This window comes from Eptatretus burgeri, chromosome 12 (genome assembly GCF_056783735.1).
Source record: "Eptatretus burgeri isolate ZD-2024b chromosome 12, Ebu_testis_v1, whole genome shotgun sequence".
In the NCBI taxonomy this organism is placed as follows: domain Eukaryota; kingdom Metazoa; phylum Chordata; class Myxini; order Myxiniformes; family Myxinidae; genus Eptatretus; species Eptatretus burgeri.
The window spans coordinates 95,257,955-95,284,280 of record NC_140972.1 but is presented as its reverse complement, the minus strand read 5'-3'; the positions used below and the strand labels follow the sequence as shown (position 1 = coordinate 95,284,280).

The 26,326-nt window shown below is 44.1% G+C and overlaps 1 protein-coding gene across 1 annotated transcript in view; it reads right to left on the bottom strand.

The window, feature by feature from the left end:
- Positions 1–449: 449 nt before the first annotated feature.
- The window catches only part of LOC147016178 (uncharacterized), an 83,092-nt gene continuing 57,215 nt past the window's right edge, over positions 450–26,326 (bottom strand). Inside the window, exons 7-14 of the mRNA XM_085848957.1 lie at positions 24,009–24,155; positions 22,123–22,276; positions 21,784–21,845; positions 20,715–20,812; positions 20,000–20,138; positions 19,629–19,797; positions 4,412–4,463; positions 450–970 (exon numbers count right to left, since the gene is read on the bottom strand). Coding sequence (XP_085705083.1) covers positions 886–970; positions 4,412–4,463; positions 19,629–19,797; positions 20,000–20,138; positions 20,715–20,812; positions 21,784–21,845; positions 22,123–22,276; positions 24,009–24,155 — 906 coding nt within the window. The 3' untranslated portion in view covers positions 450–885. The remainder of the gene's footprint in view (positions 971–4,411; positions 4,464–19,628; positions 19,798–19,999; positions 20,139–20,714; positions 20,813–21,783; positions 21,846–22,122; positions 22,277–24,008; positions 24,156–26,326) is intronic.

Genomic DNA, 26,326 nt, shown 5'->3' with positions numbered 1-26,326 from the left:
GGGCCACTCGCCCAGGATGGCGGAGCACGGGCCACTCGCCCAGGATGGCGGAGCACGGGCCACTCGCCCAGGATGGCGGAGCACGGGCCACTCGCCCAGGATGGCGGAGCACGGGCCACTCGCCCAGGATGGCGGAGCACGGGCCACTCGCCCAGGATGGCGGAGCACGGGCCACTCGCCCAGGATGGCGGAGCACGGGCCACTCGCCCAGGATGGCGGAGCACGGGCCACTCGCCCAGGATGGCGGAGCACGGGCCACTCGCCCAGGATGGCGGAGCACGGGCCACTCGCCCAGGATGGCGGAGCACGGGCCACTCGCCCAGGATGGCGGAGCACGGGCCACTCGCCCAGGATGGCGGAGCACGGGCCACTCGCCCAGGATGGCGGAGCACGGGCCACTCGCCCAGGATGGCGGAGCACGGGCCACTCGCCCAGGATGGCGGAGCACGGGCCACTCACCCAGGATGACGGAGCACGGGACACTCGCCCAGGATGACGGAGCACGGGCCACTCGTCCAGGATGACGGAGCACGGGCCACTCGTCCAGGATGACGGAGCACGGGCCACTCGTCCAGGATGACGGAGCACGGGCCACTCGTCCAGGATGACGGAGCACGGGCCACTCGTCCAGGATGACGGAGCACGGGCCACTCGTCCAGGATGACGGAGCACGGGCCACTCGTCCAGGATGACGGAGCACGGGCCACTCGTCCAGGATGACGGAGCACGGGCCACTCGTCCAGGATGACGGAGCACGGGCCACTCGTCCAGGATGACGGAGCACGGGCCACTCGTCCAGGATGACGGAGCACGGACCACTTGTTCAGCATGATGTGGTGCGGTACCACAATTGACTGAAGCGTGCTCAGCAAGTGGCTTAAGCACTCAAGAAAGCACTCCCATGAAATGGTTCATAAGGAAGTGCTGGCAAGGCTGTGGCTGCATGCTGTACAGGCGGTTTACACTGCACCTGCAGCAATTTAATAAAATAATGAATTCGTTGAAATCATGACTTATCCACAAAAGAGTTACTGTTTAATGCAGAACAACCCTGGAGAGATCATAAAGTTAATCGTCTGTGAAATAAGCATTGCAGATAATCCGTGTTGCCTGCTCGTCTGTGCACGCATCACGTGGAACATTATTCGTGATTCGCACAAATACTATAACATTACTTTAAAATGTGTTTTTCAGCAGATTTGCTTTGATTCCCTGAAGAGCACCTCACGATACCTCCGAAAATATAGACAGATCTGGCAGACACTATGGATAGTGAGGTCTCTGGGGGACAGGGCCTGCTCGACTGTGCATGTGTCACATGGTACATCGTTCGTGGTCCACGCAAATGTTATAACTTTGTTTTAAAATGTACAGTTTTCACCAGATTTGCTTTGATTCCCTGTGGAGCACCTCGCGAAACCTCCAAAAATATAGACACAGATCTGGCAAGCGTTATGCATCGGCAGTCCCTCTGGGGGGACAGGACGCGAGGTAAAGCACTGAATGCATCGTCATATAGCTTAATGAAGCTAGTAAAAGTTGGCACATTCTTCAATCTTTTGTTCACTCAATATAATTCTACAAATTATAGAGAAAGATAAGTTTAATGCTTTGGAAATTTCACATTTTCTCGAGTATGTATGGAGGTGGGAACATAGCCTTGCTTGCTTAAAGCCGCTGTCACACCTTGACGATTTAGCCAGCATATGCCGATTTATGAAAAATTTGTCTAAAACGCTGGCACACGTCAAATACGTCATTGGTACGTTTTGAAAACGTTAAAAGCACGCTGAAAAACACTGCCATAAGTCGTAGTACGCTGGCTTTAAACATTGTACTTTTGGGTTGACCTCAAATTTTTGCATGCTTGAAATTTTACGACGTATGCCGGCGTATGACTCACACGTTCCGCGACGCTGGCCATAAGTTGTACGCACGTTATGCGATCGTTGACACACGTCGACACACGTTACCTGTAAGTTACTCATAAGTGGAAACACGTCGAGGTAATGTTTAGCGTACCCGAAACGTATTTCTAACCTATGAGTAACGTTTTGTAAGCACGCTACACGAACGTTGTTCACACTTCGCAACACGTTACTTGAAAAAGACGTAGACATATTTGACGTCTTCAGGACGACAACAGAACTTAATGAACGCGTTTCTAACTTACAGATACTGTATAATGGCGTATTGGCAGCGATTAGGAGAATTGGTATATCAAAGGGGCTTCGCAGGAGGAACCCGTCTTTTTTTTAAGACTTCGTGGTGAGTACATGTCCATGTCATTCCGAGAGATTGAGGACACAGCAACGCTGAGACGACAATACCTACCTGTCCTCGAACATCAACATGACCTCATAGAGTTGACACTGCACCAGTTGCGTGCCAATATAGCCGGGAGAAGAAGACATGAACGGAGGAGAAGGAACTGGGCGAGATCATGGATCAGGAGGCGACGCCATTACGGCATATATGACCAGCTCATGGTGGAACTCGGAACGAGGACCATGCATCCTTCATCAACTTCCTGCGAATGCCCCCAGCGATGTTCGATGAGCTGCTAGCCAGAGTGGATCCAAGGATAACCAAGCATTATTATTAAATCATTTCAATAGTCCAGTGGAAGCGATTTAACTCGTTCAATGGAAACGATTTCAATTGCCAAGCACCAGGTCCAAAAACAATAGGCGAGTGACAGGCATTTATTAAAAGTGAAGTTGCAGCCTATGAATAGAAAACCTCACGTAATCGTCGACGATACGCTGCCGCGCTATGCATACGTTAGACTATCCTTGGGCATACGTTGTGGACGCTTAAAACACGCTAATCAATTGTTGGTATAACTTATGTATAAGTTATCGAAACATTCTGTGTTCATTACTAGTACATTATGCATTTTTCCAAGTCGTTTTGAATACTTTTAAAACTGAAACAAAAAAATAGTTAATCGTGGGAATGAGAAAAAAAAAATAGCCGAAAAGAACATCGAACAATGGTGCAAAGTAGTCTCCTATTCGTGGAAGCAATGAGGATCCATCAACACCCACACCCTCCCCATCACGCTCACCTACTACTACTACTACTACTACTGACATGCTCACCTACTACTACTACTACTACTACTACTACTGACATGCTCACCTACTACAACTACTACCAACACACTCACATACTACTACTACTACTACAACTACTGATACTACTGACATTGACATCTACTCAACATGGAGTCTGGAACACTGACGGGTTCCTCTTGTGAAGCCCATTTGTATATACCAATTCCCCTAAACGCTGCCAAATCGCCATTAGACGGTAGATGTAAGTTAGAAACGCGTTCAGTAAGTTCTGTGGTCGTCTGGAAGACGTCAATCAAATTTGTCTACATACGACAATGTGCGTTTGAGATATGTTATGAATAGGTTCAAAGCACGCTACTCATAGGTTCAAAGCACGCTACTCATAGGTTAAAAAATTAAGTTTCGGGTATGCTAAACATTACCTCGACGTGTTTCGACTTATGAATAACTTACAAGTAACGAGTGTCCGACGTGTGTCAACGATCGCGGAGCGGGCAGATAACTTATGCCAGCGTATGCGGAACTTGTGAGCCATTCGTCAAGTACGTCGTAAAATTTTCAGCATGCTTGAAATTTCACAACGTACTCGACGTACCACAGAATATGACAGCGTACTTCCTCGTTTTTCAGCGTGCTCCTAACGTATACACAACTTACCCATACCGTATTCGACGTGTGCCAGCGTTTTGCACACATTTTTCATAGGTCGGCATATGCTGGCTAAATCGTCAAGGTGTGACTGCGATGTTGACACTTCCAATTTTCAGGCGGTTATGATTTAAATTGGCGTGCGGCAGCTTTTTAGCAGAGAACGCCACGAGTTCGTCGGCGATACGTGCAGCGCGCTATGCCTAAGTTAAACTATCGTTGGGCATAGGTTGTGAACGCTGACAACAGGCGAAGCATTCGTTGGTACAAGTTATCTATAACACAACGAAACGTTCTGTGCCCGCTACTAATATGTTATAAATACGATCAACACGTTATGAATATGACCAAAACTTAAGAAAAACCTCAAAACTTCAGCGTACGCCAACGTTTTACATACATTTTTATACGTTGCCATTGCTGGCTAAAACGTCAAGGTGTGACAGCGCCTTAAAGTAAATAGGTATATCGGCTTAGTTATAAGAACTCGTTATTTCTTTAAATCGTCAGATTTCACTGCAGATTTTGACATTTATTTCGTTCGGACAATATCCGATCCTCAAAACTGAAATAACATTTCGATGATGCACTTTAATTTGTCTGTGAAAGCAGATCATGCAAAATTGTATCATATAATGCATGAAATCTCTCCAAGCTCCTAATTTGAAAACTATTGTACTTACAAAAGCGATGTATACAGCAATTCGTTGTTATGATGAACAGGCATTCGATAACCTGAGTGAGGAAAGTGGAAAATAACAAAATCATGAAGAAATCGTTGCGGCCTGTTTCAAGTCAAGGCATGATTGAGCAGGCCAAAAAAACATGGCGGCTTCAGACCCCGGCAAGGTTACCCAGGAAATGCCTTAAGACCCTAAAGAGCGAGTTGGCCGAGGATGTGCCTGATAAAGGACATAATTAAATAAGGCCGTTAATTATCTTCCAAAGGGGTGTGTTAATTAACCCAAACACCCAATTTTCACTCACGCACTTCCTTGGAATGTCTGAAAGTTTCAGGCTGTGAGGTTTTATGTTTTTGGAGTTATGGAGGACACACACACACACACACACACACACACACACACACACACACACACACACACACACACACACACACACACACACACACACACACACACACACACACACACACACACACACACACAGAGTTGGCTTGATGGTTAGGGTGCTGGGCCTGGGATCCGAGTCAGGATCCTGTGATCCTGAGTTCAAATCCCCCTCGGCTGTTGCAGAGATGCCAACTTTTGGAAATCAGAATTAGGGAGGATTTGCAACCGACACCAAATAATGTGCGCGAAGCGCACATCTCGAGCGCAGAGCGCTCGACCCTTGCGGCGGGGTCCAGGGCCCGCCTTAGGGCCCTGGAAGCTCTGGGGTTCTAGACGCTCTCTAGTGCCCTCTGAGCCCTATTTTGGAGCATTTAACTTGTTAAGAATTCCCACTTTTTGAACAAAAAAAGGGGAAAATTGTGCACTTTTTAATGTTACATGTATGTTAATATTAGTAAGTTAGGGGACAATCAAAGATTAACAAAAAGCACAAAAGAAGCAATATTTTTCTTACCTTACTGGCTGGTACTACTGCTGCTTGCTTTTTCCATGGCAGCTTTGCTGAGTGACAGCTGTGTGGCTCTTTTAGCCCTTCTGATTATGTCTTTGCTGTATTCTCTCTGGTAGCAAGGGGTGCTATGAGCTAGTTTTTCAATTAAGAGAGCTTCCAGGGTTTTGACACTCAAATTGGGACGAAATTCAGTATGATTCTTCCATACAAGACTGAGTGCCCGCTCACATGATGCGTTCGAATGAGGAATGACCAAGATTCCCTTCATCACTTTGCTCAAATTAGGATACTTCTTGGCACCAGTGCAGGGATCTGTGAGCTGTGAAATCCGATGCCACTGCTCATCCACTCTCACTGTCTCAGTAGCAATTGTAGCTATGGAGGGGTCTGCCTGGAAGAGAGCGACCTTCCTCTCAAGACTGTCTATGTCACTATCACCGCCACTGAACAGACAGGGGAATTTCTTGATGAAAAACTCCACACAGTCAAACCCCACTTCTTGGTGTAGCTTAACATCCAGCACCTGAGCATGCTTGGCTAATTCATCATCTAGCGGCCAGGTTTTGAAGATGTAATTGCAGGCTTTCACATAATATGAGCGAACTGCACTGAAGAAACCTTGGATGTCTGACTCACTCAGAGTGAAGGTGGATTTCTTGAGACTCCTTTGTGCCCTTATATACAGTTTGGCATCGTTCCCAATCATGAGGTCCTCATCATTCTTCTGATGATTTCTGTCAGAGAAGGGTACATTTACCAGAGCAACCGATGACACCGATGGTTTCAAAAACCGTACGAAGATATCTTTCAGAAGACCATTCAATTCTCCGTGCAGGAGATGAATACAGGGTTCGTCTCTTTGGAGCAGAAGATTCCCCTTCTCAAAAAGCTTGTTAGCATATCGAAGGAAGAAACAATAGAGTTTTGTTTGTGGAGACAAGAACATCCTGTTGACACGTTTTTCTCTAGATTCCTGCACAGTGTTTGAGGAAGATGCGCTTTTAGTTGTGGAACTCGTAGTACACTTAGCCGCAGGGCGATCACACTTGCGTTTACTGGCAGCAGAAGAGGTCAGACTCGTAGTACCAGATCCAATTTTACGTTTGAGGAGAGAGCTTGAGGTAGGTGCAGCCAAGGAAGAAGACCTCTGATTCGAAGGTTTTGCTGAGCTTCAATCAAGTGATTTGGCAAAAGCAGAACTTAACTTGGGTCCTTCTTTGCCTGTAGATGGGACTATCACAGTCTTTCTCGACTCTGAAGGGATCTGCTTTGTAGATGAACGTGATGAAGGGCCGGTGATGCTACCTGCTCTCAGCATTGGTTTTGGTGCTGTCCCTGCTGTCTTCTTCGCAGCAGATACTGCAGTGGTAGTGGTGAATGCTGCTCCACTAGTGCTTGATCCTGCAGTGCCAGTACTGGCAGTAGATACAGTGCCGTCCTTCTTGCTCGTTGTTAGAGTCTTGGCTACAGTTGGTTGCATTTTTCTTCGTACTTCTTCTTTGAAGAAGAGGCGAAGTGGCTCCCACTGTTCAATCAGCCTGTCTAGGCACTGACCAAGGGACAGCCACCTTGTTGTGACATGCTTCAGAATCTTGTGTGTCGGGGCATCACAGAGTTCTTGCAGTGCTTTCACTCCTTTGACGCGTTTACTACTTTTGTCCAAGTAGTAGTAAATATCGATGAGAAAGTCATCTAATTCAATGGGTAAGGCCTGAGCCGCCTTCTTGGCCGTATTGTGCATCATATGGCAAGGGCATCCCATGATGTAGCACTCTGGATTTTGTTTGTGGATATAAGCAGCAACTCCTTTGTGCTTGCCCACCATGACAGAGGCATTATCAGCACAAAAGGAAACACAATTTCCCCACGGAATTTTCCTGTCATTGAACTCATGATCAAGCAGTTTGAAAATGTTTTCTCCAGTGGAATCTTGTTTGCACGCAGGCAAACTTAGCAAACCTTGCTTCACAATCCCAGCACTGTTGTCATAGTACCAAATCAGGACAGGATATAGCTGGGCCTCACCACTGTCATTGCTACCGTCTGTAGCTAGGCTAAATGGAGCTAGTCTAGCAATATCGGCAATAGATGAAGCAGTAACATTTGACAACTCACCAATTATTGCTGAAGTTTTTGTTCTTGCACATCCATACTTTGAAGCAACTTTTGAATCTGGAAACATCTTTTGAAATAGAGGTCCAGCATGATCTGAGACTGATATGGGCAAGTTATGTTCCACAATAAATCCACTAAAGAGAAGTTCCGCTCGGGTAACATCCTCTTCCTCGCTTGTCCCTTGTTTGGTGAAATAATTCAGAAGTGTACCGGTACTCGTGCTCGAAGATCTCTCCTTTGCAATGTCTGTGTGCCGTTTGCTTCCAACGTGCTTCCGAATATAATCGCGACCTCCGTGCTCAACTGAAATATCAACGCTGCATTCTGTACAATACGCATGATGAATTCCTCTTTCAGACTTTCGAATACACGGGTATTGGAGACTGTATTCGGTCTTGTACTTCTGAGACCATTTCTTGGTCTTCGTAAGCTTCTTTTCTGCCATTTCGTAATCAACATCGAGGGCTTGAAGCATCGGTAACTTCGAAGTCGATGTTCCACAGCTGCAGCGCGACTCGTAGAACTCTAGCGGCTGTTAAACACCGCACAGTGGTCGCGACCGCCGGGCTGGTACGGGCCCAGCTGCATGCAGTGAGCGTATCGCATGCATATACACTGTGCATACATACCGCATGCACTGTATTGCACACATACCGCTTGCACTAAATCTCAGTGCATGATCGCATAAGCGAGATCCAGACCCAATGTTTCGCTGCTCCTCATTTGAATTTGCAATTTTTTACGTACAATTTGGTAGCAGCGAACGTTATGGAGTTACCACATGCTATACGTAGCAGACGATGCTTTTCATTCAATTCTCATACTAGTACATTCTGATTAGTGAACAGTGCAAAAATATCAAAATTTCGGGAGGATAAGGATAGTGATCGTAAGGGCGGGAGTTTGGGTGAATTTTCGGAAGCCTCCCGATGAAATCGGGAGGGTTGGCATCTGTGCTGTTGAAATAATACCAGGTGAGGTTGACTCTGCCTGTCATCCTTCCAAGGTCAGCAAAATGAGTGCCAGCTTGTCGGAGTGGTGACCCATCCAGGATTGTACCCAATAGCCAAGGAAACTGCTTCGGCAGCACAAATGCTTGGCACAGAGTATGGTCCCTATGGATAAATGGAGATATATATCGATACATATATACATACACACATATATCATATATTAGATATATATGTATATATATATATATATATATATATATATATATATATATGCATTATAAACACATACATACATACATGCACATATTCTATTGTGATCAGATGAAACATTGACTCTCGCCTCTCGCTCCACCACCCACACCTGGAGCTATTAAATGAATGTGTTTGGGATCAGTAATGATGTTGTAAAACCCGGTCTCTGACTGAAGCCAAATGCCATGAAGTCACCGTCAAGACACAGGGTGATATCTGCAACTCCCGAAAGAGAGCATCTCAGAACAAATTACTATGTTAAATGTATTTTTTTTTTTAAAGAAGGCGCTTCCAACTAAAAGTAAAATACGTGATCGACCACGCCAATCTGAGCAAAAAATCAAGAGCAGTCCCATTCTCAGGCAACGTTTCACCAGCTTCACAGCCGGCTTCCTCAGGCATTTCTCGGATATGCATGGCCCGATTTTGGTCAAACTTGGCACAAGCACAGTATATTATGGTATACACGTGTGTGGAGCTGTTGAACAGCTCCCAAGATGAGAGCAGCCATTTTTAATAGGACTACCTTTTCTTAAATTTAATGTAGCATTTAATTGAGGAAGCCAAAGCATTTAAAATGCTCTCAGTAAGCTACAGTTTTTGACTGTTGGTAATCAAAGCAAGTAGGCTATATCTCTATCTATCTATCTATCTATCTATCTATCTATCTCTCTCTCTTTTTCTCTCTCTCTCTCTCTCTCTCTCTCTCTCTCTCTCTCTCTCTCTCTCTCTCTCTCTCTCTCTCTCTCTCTCTCTCTCTCTCTCTTTCTTTGCCGTGCAGCTGAACATCTGGCGGCTTTCTTGTTGACCCTTGTAACAACATTCTTTGAGCCTTGAGCTCGGAGAAGCCCAATCATAAATCAGCACTGTTTTGGTATAGTTCAAAAGCGAATATATTGCAGTAGAATGAGAAGATAATATATATTGTGATAAAGATCTGCCTGACCAATAACAGATCTTCTTGCTAGTGAAAAGATCAATGCTTTGTCAGGCCAGGAGAGAACCAGTGCTGGGGTGTTGTTACTTTCAAAGAAACCTGATGGAAGTTGGGGAAATCATGAAAACAGATGAGCAGGAAAAAGTATATATAAAGTAAACCAAACTGCTTGCGGGCCAGAGAGAGAGAGTTTGACTGAGCTGGGATACTGAAGGTAGTCTCTGTCTCACTTTGTCATGAACTCTTTTGATGTGAATTAAAAGGCTCTTCTCTACCATGATCAGTGTGGACATTGCTAGATTTCAATCAGCGGTGGAACATGATCTCGACATTTGGCGTAGTCGGCAGGATAAGACAGACCAGGGGGGAGGGGGAGCTGCTGCCTTGGTGAGACAAAAGAGGACAGAAGCCAGCCGGCTTAAAGATAAGGTAAGAACTGCCTCTTTTCTCGCACCGGGGCATGCAACTTTGCTGCCTCTTTGTGATCTGTCGTTATCTTAAAAGAACGGAAAAAGAGGGAGCCTTTATGCACATCAAAAGAGGGGTACCCCAGGGGGTTAAGTGTCTGCAGGAGGGGTTGAAGGTGACGCTCGCAGGCTCATCTAAGAAATCCCTGGAGGACAGTGTCTAAAGGGGAGATTGCAAGGTACAACCCTGGGAGGGTAATCTGAGAAATCTCCAAGAGACAAGGTATTTCTGTGGGAGATTGAGGATGTGGAAGGTGTGCAAGGGAGTGTGAGGGTTTGTGGAAAGGTGTGAAAGACACCAAACCCAACCCGAGACCACCCCAGGCAAAACACTGACCAGTCCAAGAATACTCTAGAAATGATCAAGGGAAAGTGGGAAAATAAAGCTGTACCGGAAATTATGGACCTAGGTCATGTGATCAATTAGAATCATGCTATGAATGAATATAAAAGTACCCATATGCATTCCTAGAATAAGATTCGTTAAGATATGCATATGTGAATAAGCCTGAACCAAACTTGAAGCTTGTAAGATGTGTGAGGAAGAAGCATGACAAATAAATAATGTTGGAAAAACAAAAAAGAAAAGTTGTAAGTGTTAAGATTAAAAGAATAAGTTGAGAAAACACCTTGCCCCACCCGTGCAACAGCAGTGCACAGAGCGGGGCAATCAAGAGAGAATACCAGGTAACCCATCTGAGGGTTTCCTTAATCCGTCGAGGTTGTGTCCAAACCTGGAAGGTACGAGGTCGCTGGCCACGACTTTTGCCTTCCCGGTGAGGAGGTGACGGAAAAACGCAGGCGGAAGGGAAGGTTACAGTGCAGCAAACTCAAAATCGGTAAAATATCCATTAAAAGAACAGGAATTGAGATTAGTTCTGATGTGATAATATTTGGAAATTTAAAGCGAGGTGCTGAAAGAACAGCGGACGAAGCTCAGCTGCTCGTGAAAACGATGTGTGGAAATGGAAGGTGGGAGGGAATGATAACCCACAGAGGGAAGGATGCCCCATTGTGAAGTGGAGGAATGTGTGCGCCTTGCCTGAAGGGTAAAGGTGGGGGTCGTGTTCCTCTTTGAGAGTTTTTTTATTTTTTTTAACGACAAAAACGAGTCAACGGGAAAATTTGTGGCAGATGTGCCGAATAGAGCCTTGATTGTGATCTCCAAGTCCAGGAGTCCATACAAGACGAATTAAATTGAGAATTATTTAATCGCGGTTGGAAATAAATAAAAGGTAATTTAATATAGAGTCAAATAGTTCTGAAATGTGTTTAAATTGATTTGTATACGTTTTAATGTGTGGGTCGAACGTATGTACGCAGTTTGTTGTGGATGTGGAGATGGGGAGAGACGCGGGACCAAGGTGCGAAGGAAGGAGGAGTAGGATAAAAGGTGGGGGCGAGCTGTGTCGAAGTGCACATGCTGTGCCCAGAGGCGTGCTGTGTCTTCACTCGTCGGTGAATGAAACAATGACATCCAAGAACCAGGACAAAGACATTAGGCAAGCTGCAGAAATGTTTTTGGGGGAAATGACTAGTGGTCTTTGATCACGCGGCCATTGCGGGCCTTGTCACGGAGCATCAATCCTCTGCCTGGCGCGATCAAGTTTTTTGTATGAAAGTGGACAAAGGAGCATGTTTGTTGTCCTTATATGAGCCTCTATCTGTCAGGATAAATTATTTGTATTAAAATTGACCATAAAAGCGGTTATCGTGCTGAATGTGTTGGTGCCCTGCTGTGAAGTGCGGGCTGTGCGCGATTTTTGCTTGGGAGAGTCGGGCTACGTGAAGTTTGCCTGAACACGGGGAGAAGCTTTGGAAAAGAAATTTATATATTTTTTTAACCGAGTGAGGCACGGAAAATTATCAACACGGTTGGTTGCATCATTATTATGAGGAGCTCGGTTTTACAATAAATTGTGGTTGGCATCTGTGGTTGAATGTACGAAGTAAGCCGTGTGTGGAGCCCTCGAAGGAGGGAGGGCTGTCCGGTGTGCGAGATGGAGCACGAAGCACGAGTGTGGTCAACATCTGGGCCGCATTGAAATCGGCCGTGCCGAGGGTGCTGTGTAAATTTTCGAACCACTTCATCCTGGCCTTGTAAGTTTGCAAGTACACATGTGCAAATGGACAAGACGATTGTGTGCTGGACCCTGAGTAAATTCCACAATGTGCCAACCCCCTACAGCCCCCTGCACCTCCGAAGAGTCTGGAGGTGTGGCTGCCCTTTGAGCTGTGCAGCCTCGGTTCAAATCTCAACGCAGCTCTAAAAATGCCATCCTGGTGTTTCACATGCACTGCAAAGTTTGCTAACATCGGTTCGTGAACATTAAAGATCCCACGATTTTTTTTTTTTTTGCGAAGAGTTGGCAAGTTATTGCAGGCACCCTGAACATTAAGCGACAAAACTGCTGCTCGAACGTGCAGGGCACAGCTGCTGTCAGGATGGGCATGGGTCGGGACTCGAGTCGTCAGTGGTGTGCAGTACGTGGCGACAGATTAGTATCAATTGTCACGACGTGTCAGTGCAAATGATGCAGTGTCCCTCCACCGATACACACATTGGAATAAATCATCTCACCGACCTGGGAGGAATGACAGGCTGAGTCAACCTCAGGAACCAGGGATACTGAGAGTCAGGAGTCACCAAGAGCCACAAACAATAGACAGTGTGCTCTGATGGTTTGAAAGAGGAAATGCGAATCGTCCAAGTGAGGTGCGGAGTGTGTGTTGGGATTTACTTTAGGCTCATGTAAAAGATAATTGAGAATTTGGCAGATTTTAAAAACAATTACCATGACATGTTTTGAATGAAGAACGAGTTAAAATCGCAACTGTGGCTGTGGACATAATTACATACACAACTCAGCCGGGAACAGAGGAAAATATTTTATTTTATTTTGGGCAGCACCAAATGCTTTGCAGAAGTGTGGTCCAAATGGATGAATGGATGATATCTGATTAGGCAGTGTTGGTTGACTCACTGTTTGAGTAAAATGTGGTAATCGAAAGATGTCCGATACTGGACATAACTGTCAGGGTATGTAGTGTACACTGAGAATAACATCTTGGAAAGTGGTTCTGTGCTAATTGCGGTATGCAATCTAGCCGAGGGTGAAAGCATATTCCTGATATGTGTGTACTGTACAGATGGCACAATGTAGGGGAACTGTGGAAATAAGAGGATATTTAATGTCGCAAAGTGTGCTAGTTAAGAATAGTTACATCGATAGTAATATATTGAGCACATATGAAGCAAAAAAAACTACAACAACGACATCCTCCCTGGCTACCTTCCACCATCGGCCTTTTCGATGAGCATACGTGCCGAGCGCCTGTGGGGGAGTTCCATTGGAAATCAACGCTACCTAACTACCTGGTGCTTGCAGCAGTATCGAGTTGCGGGTTCGAGTACCATCGAGCCGGATTGTCAAGGATTGCACGAGGCAGGAAGGTCCAAGGAAGCTTCTCACCTCCAGCTCACCTTCCCTCCGAGGGGGGAGTATCAATGAAGACCCAACGGGGTCCCTTTTTTGGGGGGGGGTGTGTCTGGTGGGGGCCAGTCCTTAAGCAGCACCTGTATGGGTGCTTGTGTATAAATTTCCATTTATTTTATATTCTAATGACTCTGCCCTTATGTGCTTCTTATGGGCTTCATGATGGTGCCCAGGGAGCCACTGGGTTGTCTGGACCGCCTGGAGAAGCGGGAGGCAGTGGAACTGTTGGTGGTTCAGGTCCTATCGGACTTCCAGGCCCGAGTGGTCATGATGGCATGATTGGCCCTCAGGGCAATGCGGGAGGCAGGGCTCTGCAAGAGGAGTCTGCAACACCAGGACGCCAAGGGGCGATTGGGATAATTACACCATCAGGATCGTCTGGGTCAGTGGGTGAGCAAATAATGGGTGCAGGTGAGCACAGACATCTGTGCTGAAGGTAGTGGTGTGAACCCATGGGTCGGTTCAGGCAGGCAGAATTCACATCTTTGTTTACGTTGAGATCTGAATTTGTTGTCTTCTGACGTCAGCATCGGTTGGTATTTTAAAAACGCATTTTTCATATCATAGCAGCCACCGTACCTGGGAAGGCTCTCTGTGCATTGTATTGTCATAATGGTAGACCGTGGGGCTATGTACACTCTCTGATGACGACCAACTTATGAATGGGAAAGAAGGGTGCGGTCGGTGGAACTAACTCTACTGCTCCCTCTAGCGGTCGTGCTTGCTGCTGATACCCAGCCCCCACAACAAAGTGGTTACCCAAAAAGGTTTTGCTCGCTTTGGCTCATAAAAATGAGCTGCACGAGCAAAAGGGGGATGATGTAGAAGGAGGTGCTGAGAATATGGTACACTCAAGAACTTGCAGAGGTGGGAGAAAATCGAAAATTTGTAAAATCGAAAGTTTTGGAAGCAGCTATGTATTATCAAATGTTTGTGGTGTGTGCTGCCTTTGGGCTGTTGGTTGCATCACTGGTTGGAGCATGACTGTGCTGCTGATGCGGTGTCCCTATTACCAGTGTACGAATGTTCATTTTTTTGCCAGTCTTAAAGGAGTGACAGGCTGAGTTAGCCCTCTGGGGTTCGTTTAGTGGTAAATGAAACTTGAGCTCAGGGCTCTGGGATCCTGGTCACCAATTTAAGGGCAAGGCCAAACAGTACATATAATTATTGGTAGAATGTCTGTAAAATATATGGACATGTATAAATGAATATTAACTCTTGTGATGCGAATAAATATTGTGAAAGAGTTTGACAACAGGGTGTTCGAATGGAGGAACGTCTTAAAGATGCAGTGGACTGGACTTTTTCAGGTATTATTGGTTACCCAAGGAGCTGTCAAGAAAAGGTAAGCCAATCATGGATTCACGCATCTCATTGCAAAAGGATACAGGAAATCGAAAAGAGAAAGAATGTTACTGGAGGTTTATGACAGATGTGGTAGTGTTTGATTAGCATGTGTATAATCGTGATAATATGGACGATAACAGATAGTGAGGACATTTTGGGAATGTCATAGAGATCAGAATGTTTGGTAGGTCAATGGTAGGGGAAACAAGGAATAGGTTGTGACAGGGTGCACAGGGAAGAAAAAAAAAAAAGGTAAACATTGGGATCAATTGCATTAGGAAGGCGTGCATTATCAATTGCAATTATCTTCCTAATCAATTGCATTAGGAAGGCCCTGATATACAATTATGCATCTCATGTGCCACGGGATGAAGGGGACAAAGGCATTGTACGCCTGGAACAAGGCATATTGTTACATGAAGGGATAACTGGGACAAGGATAGAGATAAGGATACGAATAAATAATCTTGCAGAATCCCAGAAATCATTAAATGGTATATTTCTGTGACCTAACGGAACACCTAAGGAAGGTAACTGCAGAGTACCATGACTATTTTAAGGAAGAAGGGTTCAGATCATGGGTAATGGAAGTGTTTGGTGAAGGGGGAACATGGATATTCCACATATTGATCGTTGACCTTATGATATTCAGTGTTATTGTCATCATGGCATAAAAGTAATGGTGTGTGTGTGTGTGTGTGTGTGTGTGTGTGTGTGTGTGTGTGTGTGTGTGTGTGTGTGTGTGTGTGTGAAAATTTACCACAGTGACACAATGGTGGTGCATGAAGTTCCCCTGGACCAACCATCTCTGAAAACCCAGAAAACGAAGAACCTCGTTTAAAATTTAGGTATTATTTTTGGGGAAATATGAAAGCACAGACACGAGTGCTTTCGGGAGTAAACACTCTGCTCAAACTCACATTGGATGAGTGTCTCGAATTGCTTGTATTATCTAAACATTGCCTTGTTGGAAAATATTGGGATTTTCTTTAAAATTTTCTTTGACTCTGGCTTGTTGTTTATAAAAATTATATTCTTGTTTTTTTGTTCATAAAGAACATGATAAATAGCAAATATATATATATATATATATATATATATATATATATATATATATATATATATATATTTTCTTACTTGTTGTTTATAAAAATTATATTCTTGTTTGCTGTTCATAAAGAACCATAGTTAAAAATATATATGTATCTTTTTTGTGTGTGAAACAATTCTTTCTGTGAGTGTTGTTTTTGAAAAGTAATTTTGCTTCCTTATGACCAATATTCAAGTCATAATTGTTGAAATGTATCCACTATACTACAGAGGGGTGGGGTATTGGTGGGCTGGTCAGGATGGTAGAGGGGGGCTTTTCTATGAGGCTAGAAAGTGCGGGCGGAGCTTTCGTGACGTTATGGCCCACTTGGAGCTACTCATAAGGGTGTGCCACCTATAGAAAAGACTCCCGTCTACCACCTTACCGATCCATCGAGATTCCATCTCTAAAAATTATTATGATTGTGGTGTTCCTTTTCCACTATGTTTCTAAGTAACAGAGGGGCAAATGTGGAGCTGTTGAACAGCTCCCAAGATGAGAGCAGCCATTTTTAATCGGACTACCTTTTCTTAAATTGAATGTAGCATTTAATTGAGGAAGCCAAAGCATTTAAAATGCTCTCAGTAAGCTACAGTTTTTGACTGTTGGTAATCAAACCAAGTAGGCTATATCGCTATATATATATATATATATATATATATATATATATATATATATATATATATATATATATATATATGTATATATATATGTATATATATATATATATATATCTCTCTCTCTCTCTCTCTCTCTCTCTCTCTCTCTCTCTCTCTCTCTCTCTCTCTCTCTCTCTCTCTCTCTCTCTCTCTCTCTCTCTCTCTCTCTCTCTCTTTGCCGTGCAGCTGAACATCTGGCTTTCTTGTTGGCCCTTGTAACAACATTCTTTGAGCCTTGAGCTCGGAGAAGCCCGATCATAAATCAGCACTGCTTTGGTATAGTTCAAAAGGGAATATCTTGCAGTACAATGAGAAGATAATATATATTGTGATAAAGATCTGCCTGACCAATAACAGATCTTCTTGCTAGTGAAAAGATCAATGCTTTGTCAGGCCAGGAGAGAACCAGTGCTGGGGTGTTGTTACTTTCAAAGAAACCTGATGGAAGTTGGGGAAATCATGAAAACAGATGAGCAGGAAAAAGTATATATAAAGTAAACCAAACTGCTTGCGGGCCAGAGAGAGAGAGAGTTTGACTGAGCTGGGATACTGAAGGTAGTCTCTGTCTCACTTTGTCATGAACTCTTTTGATGTGAATTAAAAGGCTCTTCTCTACCATGATCAGTGTGGACATTGCTAGATTTCAATCAGCGGTGGAACATGATCTCGACACGTGCACCGCACTATATTTTGTGATCTGATCAACGATGGAGAACTGGTAGACTGGTGGCCATTTTAGTTGTGAAAAAAGAAACCTGTATTGAACACATTTCAATTTTTTTTTTAAAAATACTCTTTTCAATTGCACCGACCAACCACCTTCAAGTACAGTTGACAAAAATTGATCAGACAGAATTTTGAACTGAATGATAACATTCCATTCCATCCATTGGGACCAGACTATGTGCAGAGTGTTGATGCTGTCTAAGCAGTCTCCTTGGCTATTGGACAAAATCCTGGACGGGTCGCCACTCTGACACAGGATAGGATACCAGCAAGCTGGCACTCATTTTCCCGACCTCGGAAGGATGACAGGCCGAGTCAACCCCCACCTGGTATTAATTCAACAGCCAAGAGGGATTTGAACTCAGGATCCAAGGATCCCAAGCCCACCACCCTAACCATTAAGCCAACACCAGGTATAATTTTATATTTATTACAGTTATATCATTGATTTTATGCATAAATATACCTTGTAAAATGTTATACAGTTTGTGTAATTCAGTTTGTCTCCCCAAAAATATATGAACATTGAATCCCTTCTGTGCGAAATTTGCATTCCCAAACGAAAACTTCATACATGTCACGTGACCAACTATCTTACACAATATATCTACTTGACCTCCATCAATAATATTCATGACCGAATAACCCAGTCTTACACAATGTTCCGTGTCACATGACCACAAAAGTCTTGTAAATATGGGATCGCCCTTCAATGCCGTACAGCAAAATGAGTAAAACCATTGGGGCTGTGACATTTTACTGTCTTTTTCTCCTAGTTTTTTGTTTTATAGGGTCGAAAGAGAGTTTTTGGGTGTGGGATTAACAAACAATAACATTCCATTCACATTTTGACAAGACTGTCTCACAGACATCACAAGCGCTAAATAATCACCTATCCATAATTGAGCTACCGAGCTACCGAGCAGTCCTGCCAATATCCATGTACCCGTATATTCCCAATGTTAATCGGTACCGATATAGTTGCCTACGATGCCGAATGTGGATGGAGGTTATGTTTTCACCCCTGTCTGTCTGTCTGTTTGTTTGTTTGTTTGTTTGTTTGTGAACAGGATATCTCAAAAATTTGTGAACGGATTTGGCCGAAACTTGGTGGGCAGGTTGGGGAAGTAACAAGGAAGATCTGGGTTTGAGAATTTTTCAAGTGATTCTTCACCATTGAGCGATCGAGCTAAAACAACAAATAACACAATATCTCAAATAGTTAGGGACGGATTCAGACTAAACTTGATGGATGCGATGGTTAGGTGACAAGAACAAGCCGATTCAATTTTAGTTCAGGTCCAAATCCAGATCCAGCCCATCAGTGGGATACAAACTGTAAACTAATCATCCTGGTGGAGGTATGCACTCCACCGAGTGGCCTTCTAGTTCTCCTCTTTTTCTACTCTGAAATTGAGCCCCTTTGTCCTGTCACCATCCATTCTGCTGACCAACTCTTTTGCATGTATTCCTTTTCTCACCTTCATTATCTTAAACATTTCCATCAGATCCCCTTGTCATCACCTCCTTCCTCAGGTATAAAGCCTTGTCCTCTTCAGCCGCTCCTCATAGCTGAGTCCAGCCTGGCCCAGAATTAATGTAGTCGCTCCACATTGAACCCTCTCAATGGCAGCTACGTCCTTCCTCAGATGTGGTGATAAAAACTGCACACAATATTCCAAATGAGCCCTCATTAAATTCCTATACAATGTTAAAACTACCTCTTTTGATTTACATTTGATACCCCGATGCATACAACCTTAACCCGATGGCCTTCACCTATAGTCACCTGACATTGTGCTATCTGATTACCCTCTCCATCTGTTACCTCAGATCATTCTCCAAGACTGATAGGTGCTCTTTTGGCTTGCTCGTCATTCTCTTAGCTAGATTCCACTTACTCCCACACTGATCCGAGTCTGATTGCAATCCTGTTTGTGATGCCCAATAAATGGTGTCTTTCGGGTCTTCAAGCAGGTGGTGTATCGCCATCTGGTGTCACCCAATGCTCCCCTCCCATCCCCCATCTCTACCTACAAACGTATCCGCCCCTATTAACCCCACCGAACCCAATCATCGTGTTACTGTGTTTCCTCCCATCCTCTTTTCCTGTTCATTCATTCCCTTACTTATTGTGTCTAACCTTGGCCCACTGCCGCACCATCAGTCCAATGCCTGTTTACTTTCTGTCACCTCGATTTTGTAAATATTTTTTTATGAAAAAGCACTGAAAGGAACATTTCTATCAAGGTCAGAAAAACCTTTCACAATCTCACCTCGCGCTCCACTACTTTGCTGGTGGTCACGAAACAGCCGGATACGTTTCAATTCTGAAAAACCTTGATGGTTCAGTCGTTCATCACGATCTGTGAGCCGGTTGATCCGATCAGGCCTGGTGTTGTTTTGATCTATTCTCAGAGAACCTGCTGGGACTCCATCACCAACATGAAGGGCATTGAAAAAGTTATATCAATCAGATACTCTCAATACAGTCAGACATCCCAACCATTAAATTTTTATATACCTGCATACGATATTATGCCTGGTGTGGGCTTAATGGTTAGTGTGGTGGGCTTGGGATCCTAGAATCCAAAGCCCACCACCCCAACCGCTAAGTTCAAATCCCACTCGGCTGTTGAATTAATACCAGGTGGGGTTGACTCTGCCAGTTGTCCTTCTGAGGTCGGCAAAATGAGTGCCAGCTTGCTGGTATCCTGTTTCGGAGTGGTGACCCGTCCAGGATTGTACCCAATAGCCAAGGAGACAGCTTAGGCAGCACCGACGCTCTGCACAGAGTATGGTCCCCATGGATGGATGGATTCATGATTAGTTGGAACATATTACATACAGAAAAACAAATGTTGCCATTTCAGGGACTATTGTGAGTATCCCGCACATAAAACATTATAAACGTTGTTCACACCTTCATAACAAGGATGTTGTTTGGTTGTTACGAAGAAGAATGTTAAGGGGATGTATATAAAAACATTTCCTGTGTTTATGTTTATTTGTAGCGAAAGGTTTATGCGTATTTATGAATCAATGTTATCTCAGGATTTTTTTTAGTCATTGGTCACATGTCCGTAAATGATGCGCTCCCCCCTTCGTATGTTGAGTTCTTCGTTAAAATTTTTGTTCCAAAAATGGAAGGAAACTTTTTTTTTTTTCCACATGATTCGAAGTTTGGTTATATGATACCATTGAGTGATTGGCCTAATTAGTTGGCCTACATATTAGTGTATTACCAAGTGACTACATCCTCAGAAGATAGCTCTGTGTGAGCCAAGATACATACATCCTCACCGAAACAGAACACTGAGCGGGAGGCAAATGAGTGTTCGTGCACAGGATTAGTACCATACCCGCTTCCTGATGCATAAGGGCTCATATTCGATCCAACCACTGAATCTGTGGCCAGAACTGCCTTCAACAGCTCTGATTCAAACCAGCGGTTCAGGATCTGTCACCAAAAAAAAAAACAATAAAAAACCCAAGCACACGCATGAACATACATCGCTCCCCCTTCCCAGCTTTCCAAATCAGCTCCACAACGTTTTTCCTCTTCAATTAAAGCAGGATGTCAAAATACCGGTATTTCTTTATAAAACAGTGCTTACATATAAACTACAGCAGTTCAGTGAAAAACAAACAAACAAACAAACCAAAAATATTATTACTCGTTATCTCCACTACCAAAGATGGATGAAGGTTACGTTTTCACTACGATCTTTCTGTCTATGAGCAGGATATCTCACAATGTTGTGGACGGGTCTGGATGAAATTTGGTGGGCAGATTGTGTGCGATGAGGACGAATTGATTAGATTTTTGCGAAGATCTGGATCCGGATCCGACTACGAGAAGTTTTAAAGCAATTCTTCACCATTGAGAGATCCAGCTAAAAGCGATATATAGCACAATATCTCAAAAAGTTGTGGACTGATTTGGATGAACCATGGTGGACACATAAGGTGTGTGACAAATTGATTCAACTTTGGTGAAGATCTGAATCTGGATACGAGAATTAAAAAAATGTTTTTTGTGATTCTTCACCAATGAGATGTGGGGCCAAAAATTATGAATAGCATGAAAACTCAAAAAGTTGCGGACGAGTTGAGACAAAACAAGGTGGATGAGTTGGTTCGGTGACATGAACAAGTGGATTAGATTTAGATTCAGGTCTGAATCCAGATCTGGTCTATCAGTGGGATACAAAACGTAAACTGTTCAGTCTGGTTGGTGTATGCGTGCTACCACAGTTAATTTTGTATTCGGGCTCAAAATGAACTCTTTCTAAAACTGCACCTTCTCCATAACCACTCTTTCACCCACACCTTCAGGTCACGTTACATGCATTCCACAACCACAGGCTCATCGTGAGCCCTTCCTCAAGCTGTAACAAACAGGTGACCTGCGGCCCAACCGATCTGTACCTTGGCTGATGGAGCAGTGAGAATCTCCAGGAAAGATGGAATATCTTTTCCCAATGTCCGCACTAAAAACAAGGACAGAAATCCAAATTACGTGATGCACTGCAGTCGTACAAGACGTCTCTTCAGGCTCAGAGCTTCCTCAGACAAAACACCGACTGGGTGTAAGCAATACTACAAATAAATGATAAACATTTGGTTTATTGATATACTACACCAAGTCTCTAATAGCAGATTAGGAATTTTGTACTGGGATTCCAAAAACTGGATGGAAAGCACTCGAGTCGAACAGCAAATGGCACGATGTTGCTTTCGAGTCACTCGACTATTTGCACATCTTACCGGTTTTCAACAAGGGTCTTAGCCCTTTCAATGCCTGCAGGACCTTTCGGGGTGACCTTTGAAACAGGCCAGGAATATCTGGTAGTGGAGAATCCAGCAAAGGGTCCATGGCTGTCACAAATCGCTCCATCGTTTGTACGTAGTCAGGATACATCTGAAGGTACAAATAAAGCCCAATGAAAGACATTCCCAACATAATGAGAAATTAGACGGAACAATCAGAGATTGCAGACCCTCGCCAGTTGTTGTGTTGTTTTTTTGTGGCAGATAAATGGAAGGATTTACTCAATAAAAAGGTCATTCATTGCAAATGAAAGGTCAAAATGGTTTAGTTGTAAAGATATAAAGGTCATTGGTCTGAAAAGTTGGAAAGGTTAAATTGTCTGATGGTCTAAACTAAAGGGTGAAAGGTGTAAAGGGCGAAAGGTGTAAAGGGCGAAAGGTGTAAAGGGCGAAAGGTGTAAAGGGCGAAAGGTGTAAAGGGCGAAAGGTGTAAAGGGCGAAAGGTGTAAAGGGCGAAAGGTATACAGGTCAAAAGCTGTCAAAAGATCTAAATAGGTTGAAAGAGTCAAAATGGTCTGAAGTGTCTTCAAAGTTCTGGGATGATGGAAAGGTCGGAATTGTCAAAAGGGGTGTAAAGGGTCTTAAAACGTCTAAAAAGGATCTAAATGTCAAAGGGGTTGATATGGCATTTAAAGGTATGAAAGGTGGACAGGTATAAATCCCTAAAAGGCTCTAAAGCATAGAAAGAAGACAAAGGGGTCTGAAGGAGTATATGCGGTCTGAGGGTTCTAAAAGGTCCAAAAGGATCTAAAGGGTCTCAAAAGCATTGGGGTTTTGGGGGTCTAAGGGTTCTACAGGTGTAATAGTGTCTCTTGGATCTAAAACGTCTTTGGGTTCTGAAGGGTCTTAGGGATCTTAGGGGATCTTGAGGATCATCGGGGTCTTAAAGGTGTTAACGTATATAATGGTCGAATGTAATTAATACACCTGCTCATGTTCCTGAGGGTCACAGGGGTCTTAAAGGTCTCAACATACATAATGGTCTAATGTAATTAATATACCTGCTCATGTTCTGTACTGACAAACAGACAAACAGACCCAAATACAATACCCTCTCCTCTGGTGAGAGTAACTCGAACAGTACTCGGTGGAGGTCATACCTCCCCCAAGCTGAACAGTTTATATTTTGTATCCCACTGATTTGCCGGATCTGGATCCGGACCTGAACCAAAATTGAATCAGCTTGCTCTTGACACCCAACCAACTCATCCACCTCATTTTGTCAGAACTGGTCAAAAACTTTTTGAGATATAATGCAAAACAGCTTTTAGGCCAATCACTCAATGGTGAAGAATCACTGAAAAAAATTATCATATTCTGATCTGGATCTTCACCAAAATCGAATAAATTTGTCATTATCGCACACCCAACCTATGCACCAAGTTTTGTCCGAATCAAACTCTACAATTTTGAAACAACCTGCTAACAGACGGACGAACAGACAAACGGGTGAAAACATAACCTCCGTTCACCTTCGGTGCCAGAGGTAATAAACTCTCATTTAGCCCCTTCCCATAAGTACACACTGTGAGTCCTTCCCACGAGTTGTGTGCTTACTCGAACGTTCAAGCCCCATAAACCATTTGTCCATTGGCTCCTAATGATCTTGTCATTCATGTAAAAAGTACATTTTCATCTCTTAATGTCATTGTTAATCATGTTATGTATGTAGAGCTACTTATCCACTTCAAACCTTCCAAACAAAAATGCTTTTTGCCAATTAGGAACCAGAAAAACCTTTCGTCCATCAATATACACGATCCTGATGATGTTATTAAACCCTTTCACACCATGCCCAGAATCAATGACATCGTTCCGCTCACCTGAGCATCACTGCGGGAGAACTGAGCGATGTTCTTCTGGTTTTCCTGCATGTCTGAACCCAGGAGCAAATAATGTCCGGGTTGTGTCCCATCCAGCAATGGACAGAATGATAGGTATGGACGGGGAAGGAGAGTGAGACCATGACGCTGCAAATGAACAGACAAGGTAAAGTTGGAAGGAGGGAGGAGAACAGCAACATGTACAATGGTGACCTGCCTAGTCTATTATCTTCTTGAAGAAGTTCAGTCACTCAAATGTTTGGTCTTCACTGTCGGCCATGATCTTTCTTGGGTCAACCATTATCGAAGTTGGGCACCTCCATCATGCAGTGTTTCCTTAGTACACCTGAACTTTTATACACCTCTATCTGGAAATTGATGGAGTACTGCTCTCCACCTCTGGGCTGGCAACCCTGCCTCACACCATGCTCAGCTCGATGCCATGGTAACCAAGGCCATCAAAATTGTTGGAATCTCTGGCGACGAAGCTGAGTCGAAGGGCCCATCACCTTCACATCACAGATAGGTCGGTGGTCTCTCTGCCTTCTACCGCGTCCTTTCTGGTCTTGCACCCTCTGCCATCTCTGTGCTTTGTCCTCCCTGCCCCCCCCCACCTCATCTGCAGGTCTCAAGTGGTCCGCCATGAACCCCTTCTGGTGAAACTTCCAAAATACAGAATCTCTGCTCACTTCCACTCTTTCGTTCCTCTTTGTTTCTCACGTACAGTATATCACTAACTTTCTCAGCCTCTTCTATCTCATACTTTCTTCCAGGGTTCAAGACAGCTGTTCATCATCATCACAGATTATCCACCATCTACAACCATGATCTTTTGTACCCCATTAACCCTTCCCAAGCCCAACTCTTTCCAGGGTTCCAATCTTTCCTTCCATTTTTGTGACTGAGTTTGTGGCTGTATTCATCTTGTTTACTCCCTGTATCCTCCCCTTACTCTAATATTTCCCCTTTGTCTCTCCAAGTCTCCCTTTGTTTTGTCCCATAACCCTGTTGTTCTTGAGTCCCCCCCCCCCTTTTTCCTCAATTTCCACAAATCTTTTCATTTTGTTGCGTCCTGATCCATTCTGTGTTCTTGCGACTCCACGAGCCTCGACACTGTATACAAAAAGAGCGTGCACGCACGCACGCACACGCACAGTTGTGTGACTTTGCAAAAGGTTACTTCATCAACCAGTCTTGGATAGTATTTACGAGTATTTCTTACAGTCTCTTAAGGCTCATTGAGGAGTCAGTCTGCCAGCCAATCATGTAATAACCGCTGACTTACAAAGATAATCTATACCTCAAAGGAAAGGTCTTGGATACTGTAATGACATGGGTAGATTTATTTTTCAGCAAGGAGTAGGCGTGGGTGTGGGCGATGTGATAACTCCTTCCCCGACAAAAGAAGAAGAGGTGGTCTAAAGATCTGAGAGTGGTGTATTTAATATCTGAGGAAAGAGGGGGGTGGAAAAAGGGAGGGAAGGAGGAAGGGGGAGGGGAAGGAGGGGGAATAGGGAAGAGGTGAGAGGGAAAGAGGTAAGAGGAGAATAGGTGAGAGGAGAAGAGGTTTGGGGAAATGGGGAGAGGAGGAGGGGGAGAGAGAGAAGGGAGGGAGGAGATGCAGAGAAGGGGGAATGGAGAGGGGGGGTGTAGAGAAGGGGAGAATGAATGGGCAGAGGGGGGAATGGGAGATGGGGGAAGAGGAGAGAGGGAGAAGAGGAGAGATTTGGTAAACAGAGTGCATACGCAAGACCCATGCAGCAGGGGGTGGAAACGCTGGCTATGTAAAGTGATGATCATGCCTCACACAAGCAAGATATTAAAGGACAGAGAGATAGCTGGGACATCCAGCCAGTGACACAGACCTGTAGGTCTCAAGACACAGCCGTGACCAATTAAAAACTTTCCTCTCCTCCTCTCAGATTCACAGCATGGGACTCACACCGCACAGAGCACCCAGCTATCGGGCAGAATTATTCTCCAGTGGTCTTGTGTTGCCCATTAGTGAGATCGAGTCCATTACGATGTTAATGTACCAGTATGTAAAAAAAACTAGTCATACACTGTGTCATTTTGTTTTAAACCAGATTGTAACAAACAATTCCTACAAAATAACATGAATATCTTTGCTATTATTGCATAAAATGGCAACTCTGATTAGTGTGTGTGTGTGTGTGTGTGTGTGTGTGTGTGTGTGTGTGTGTGTGTGTGTGTGTGTGTGTGTGTGTGTGTGTGTGTGTGCGTGTGTGTGTGTGTGTGTGTGAGTGTGTGTACAGGAGCAAACATTTTGGCATTGTTTCCCATTTTTTTTTTCAGCT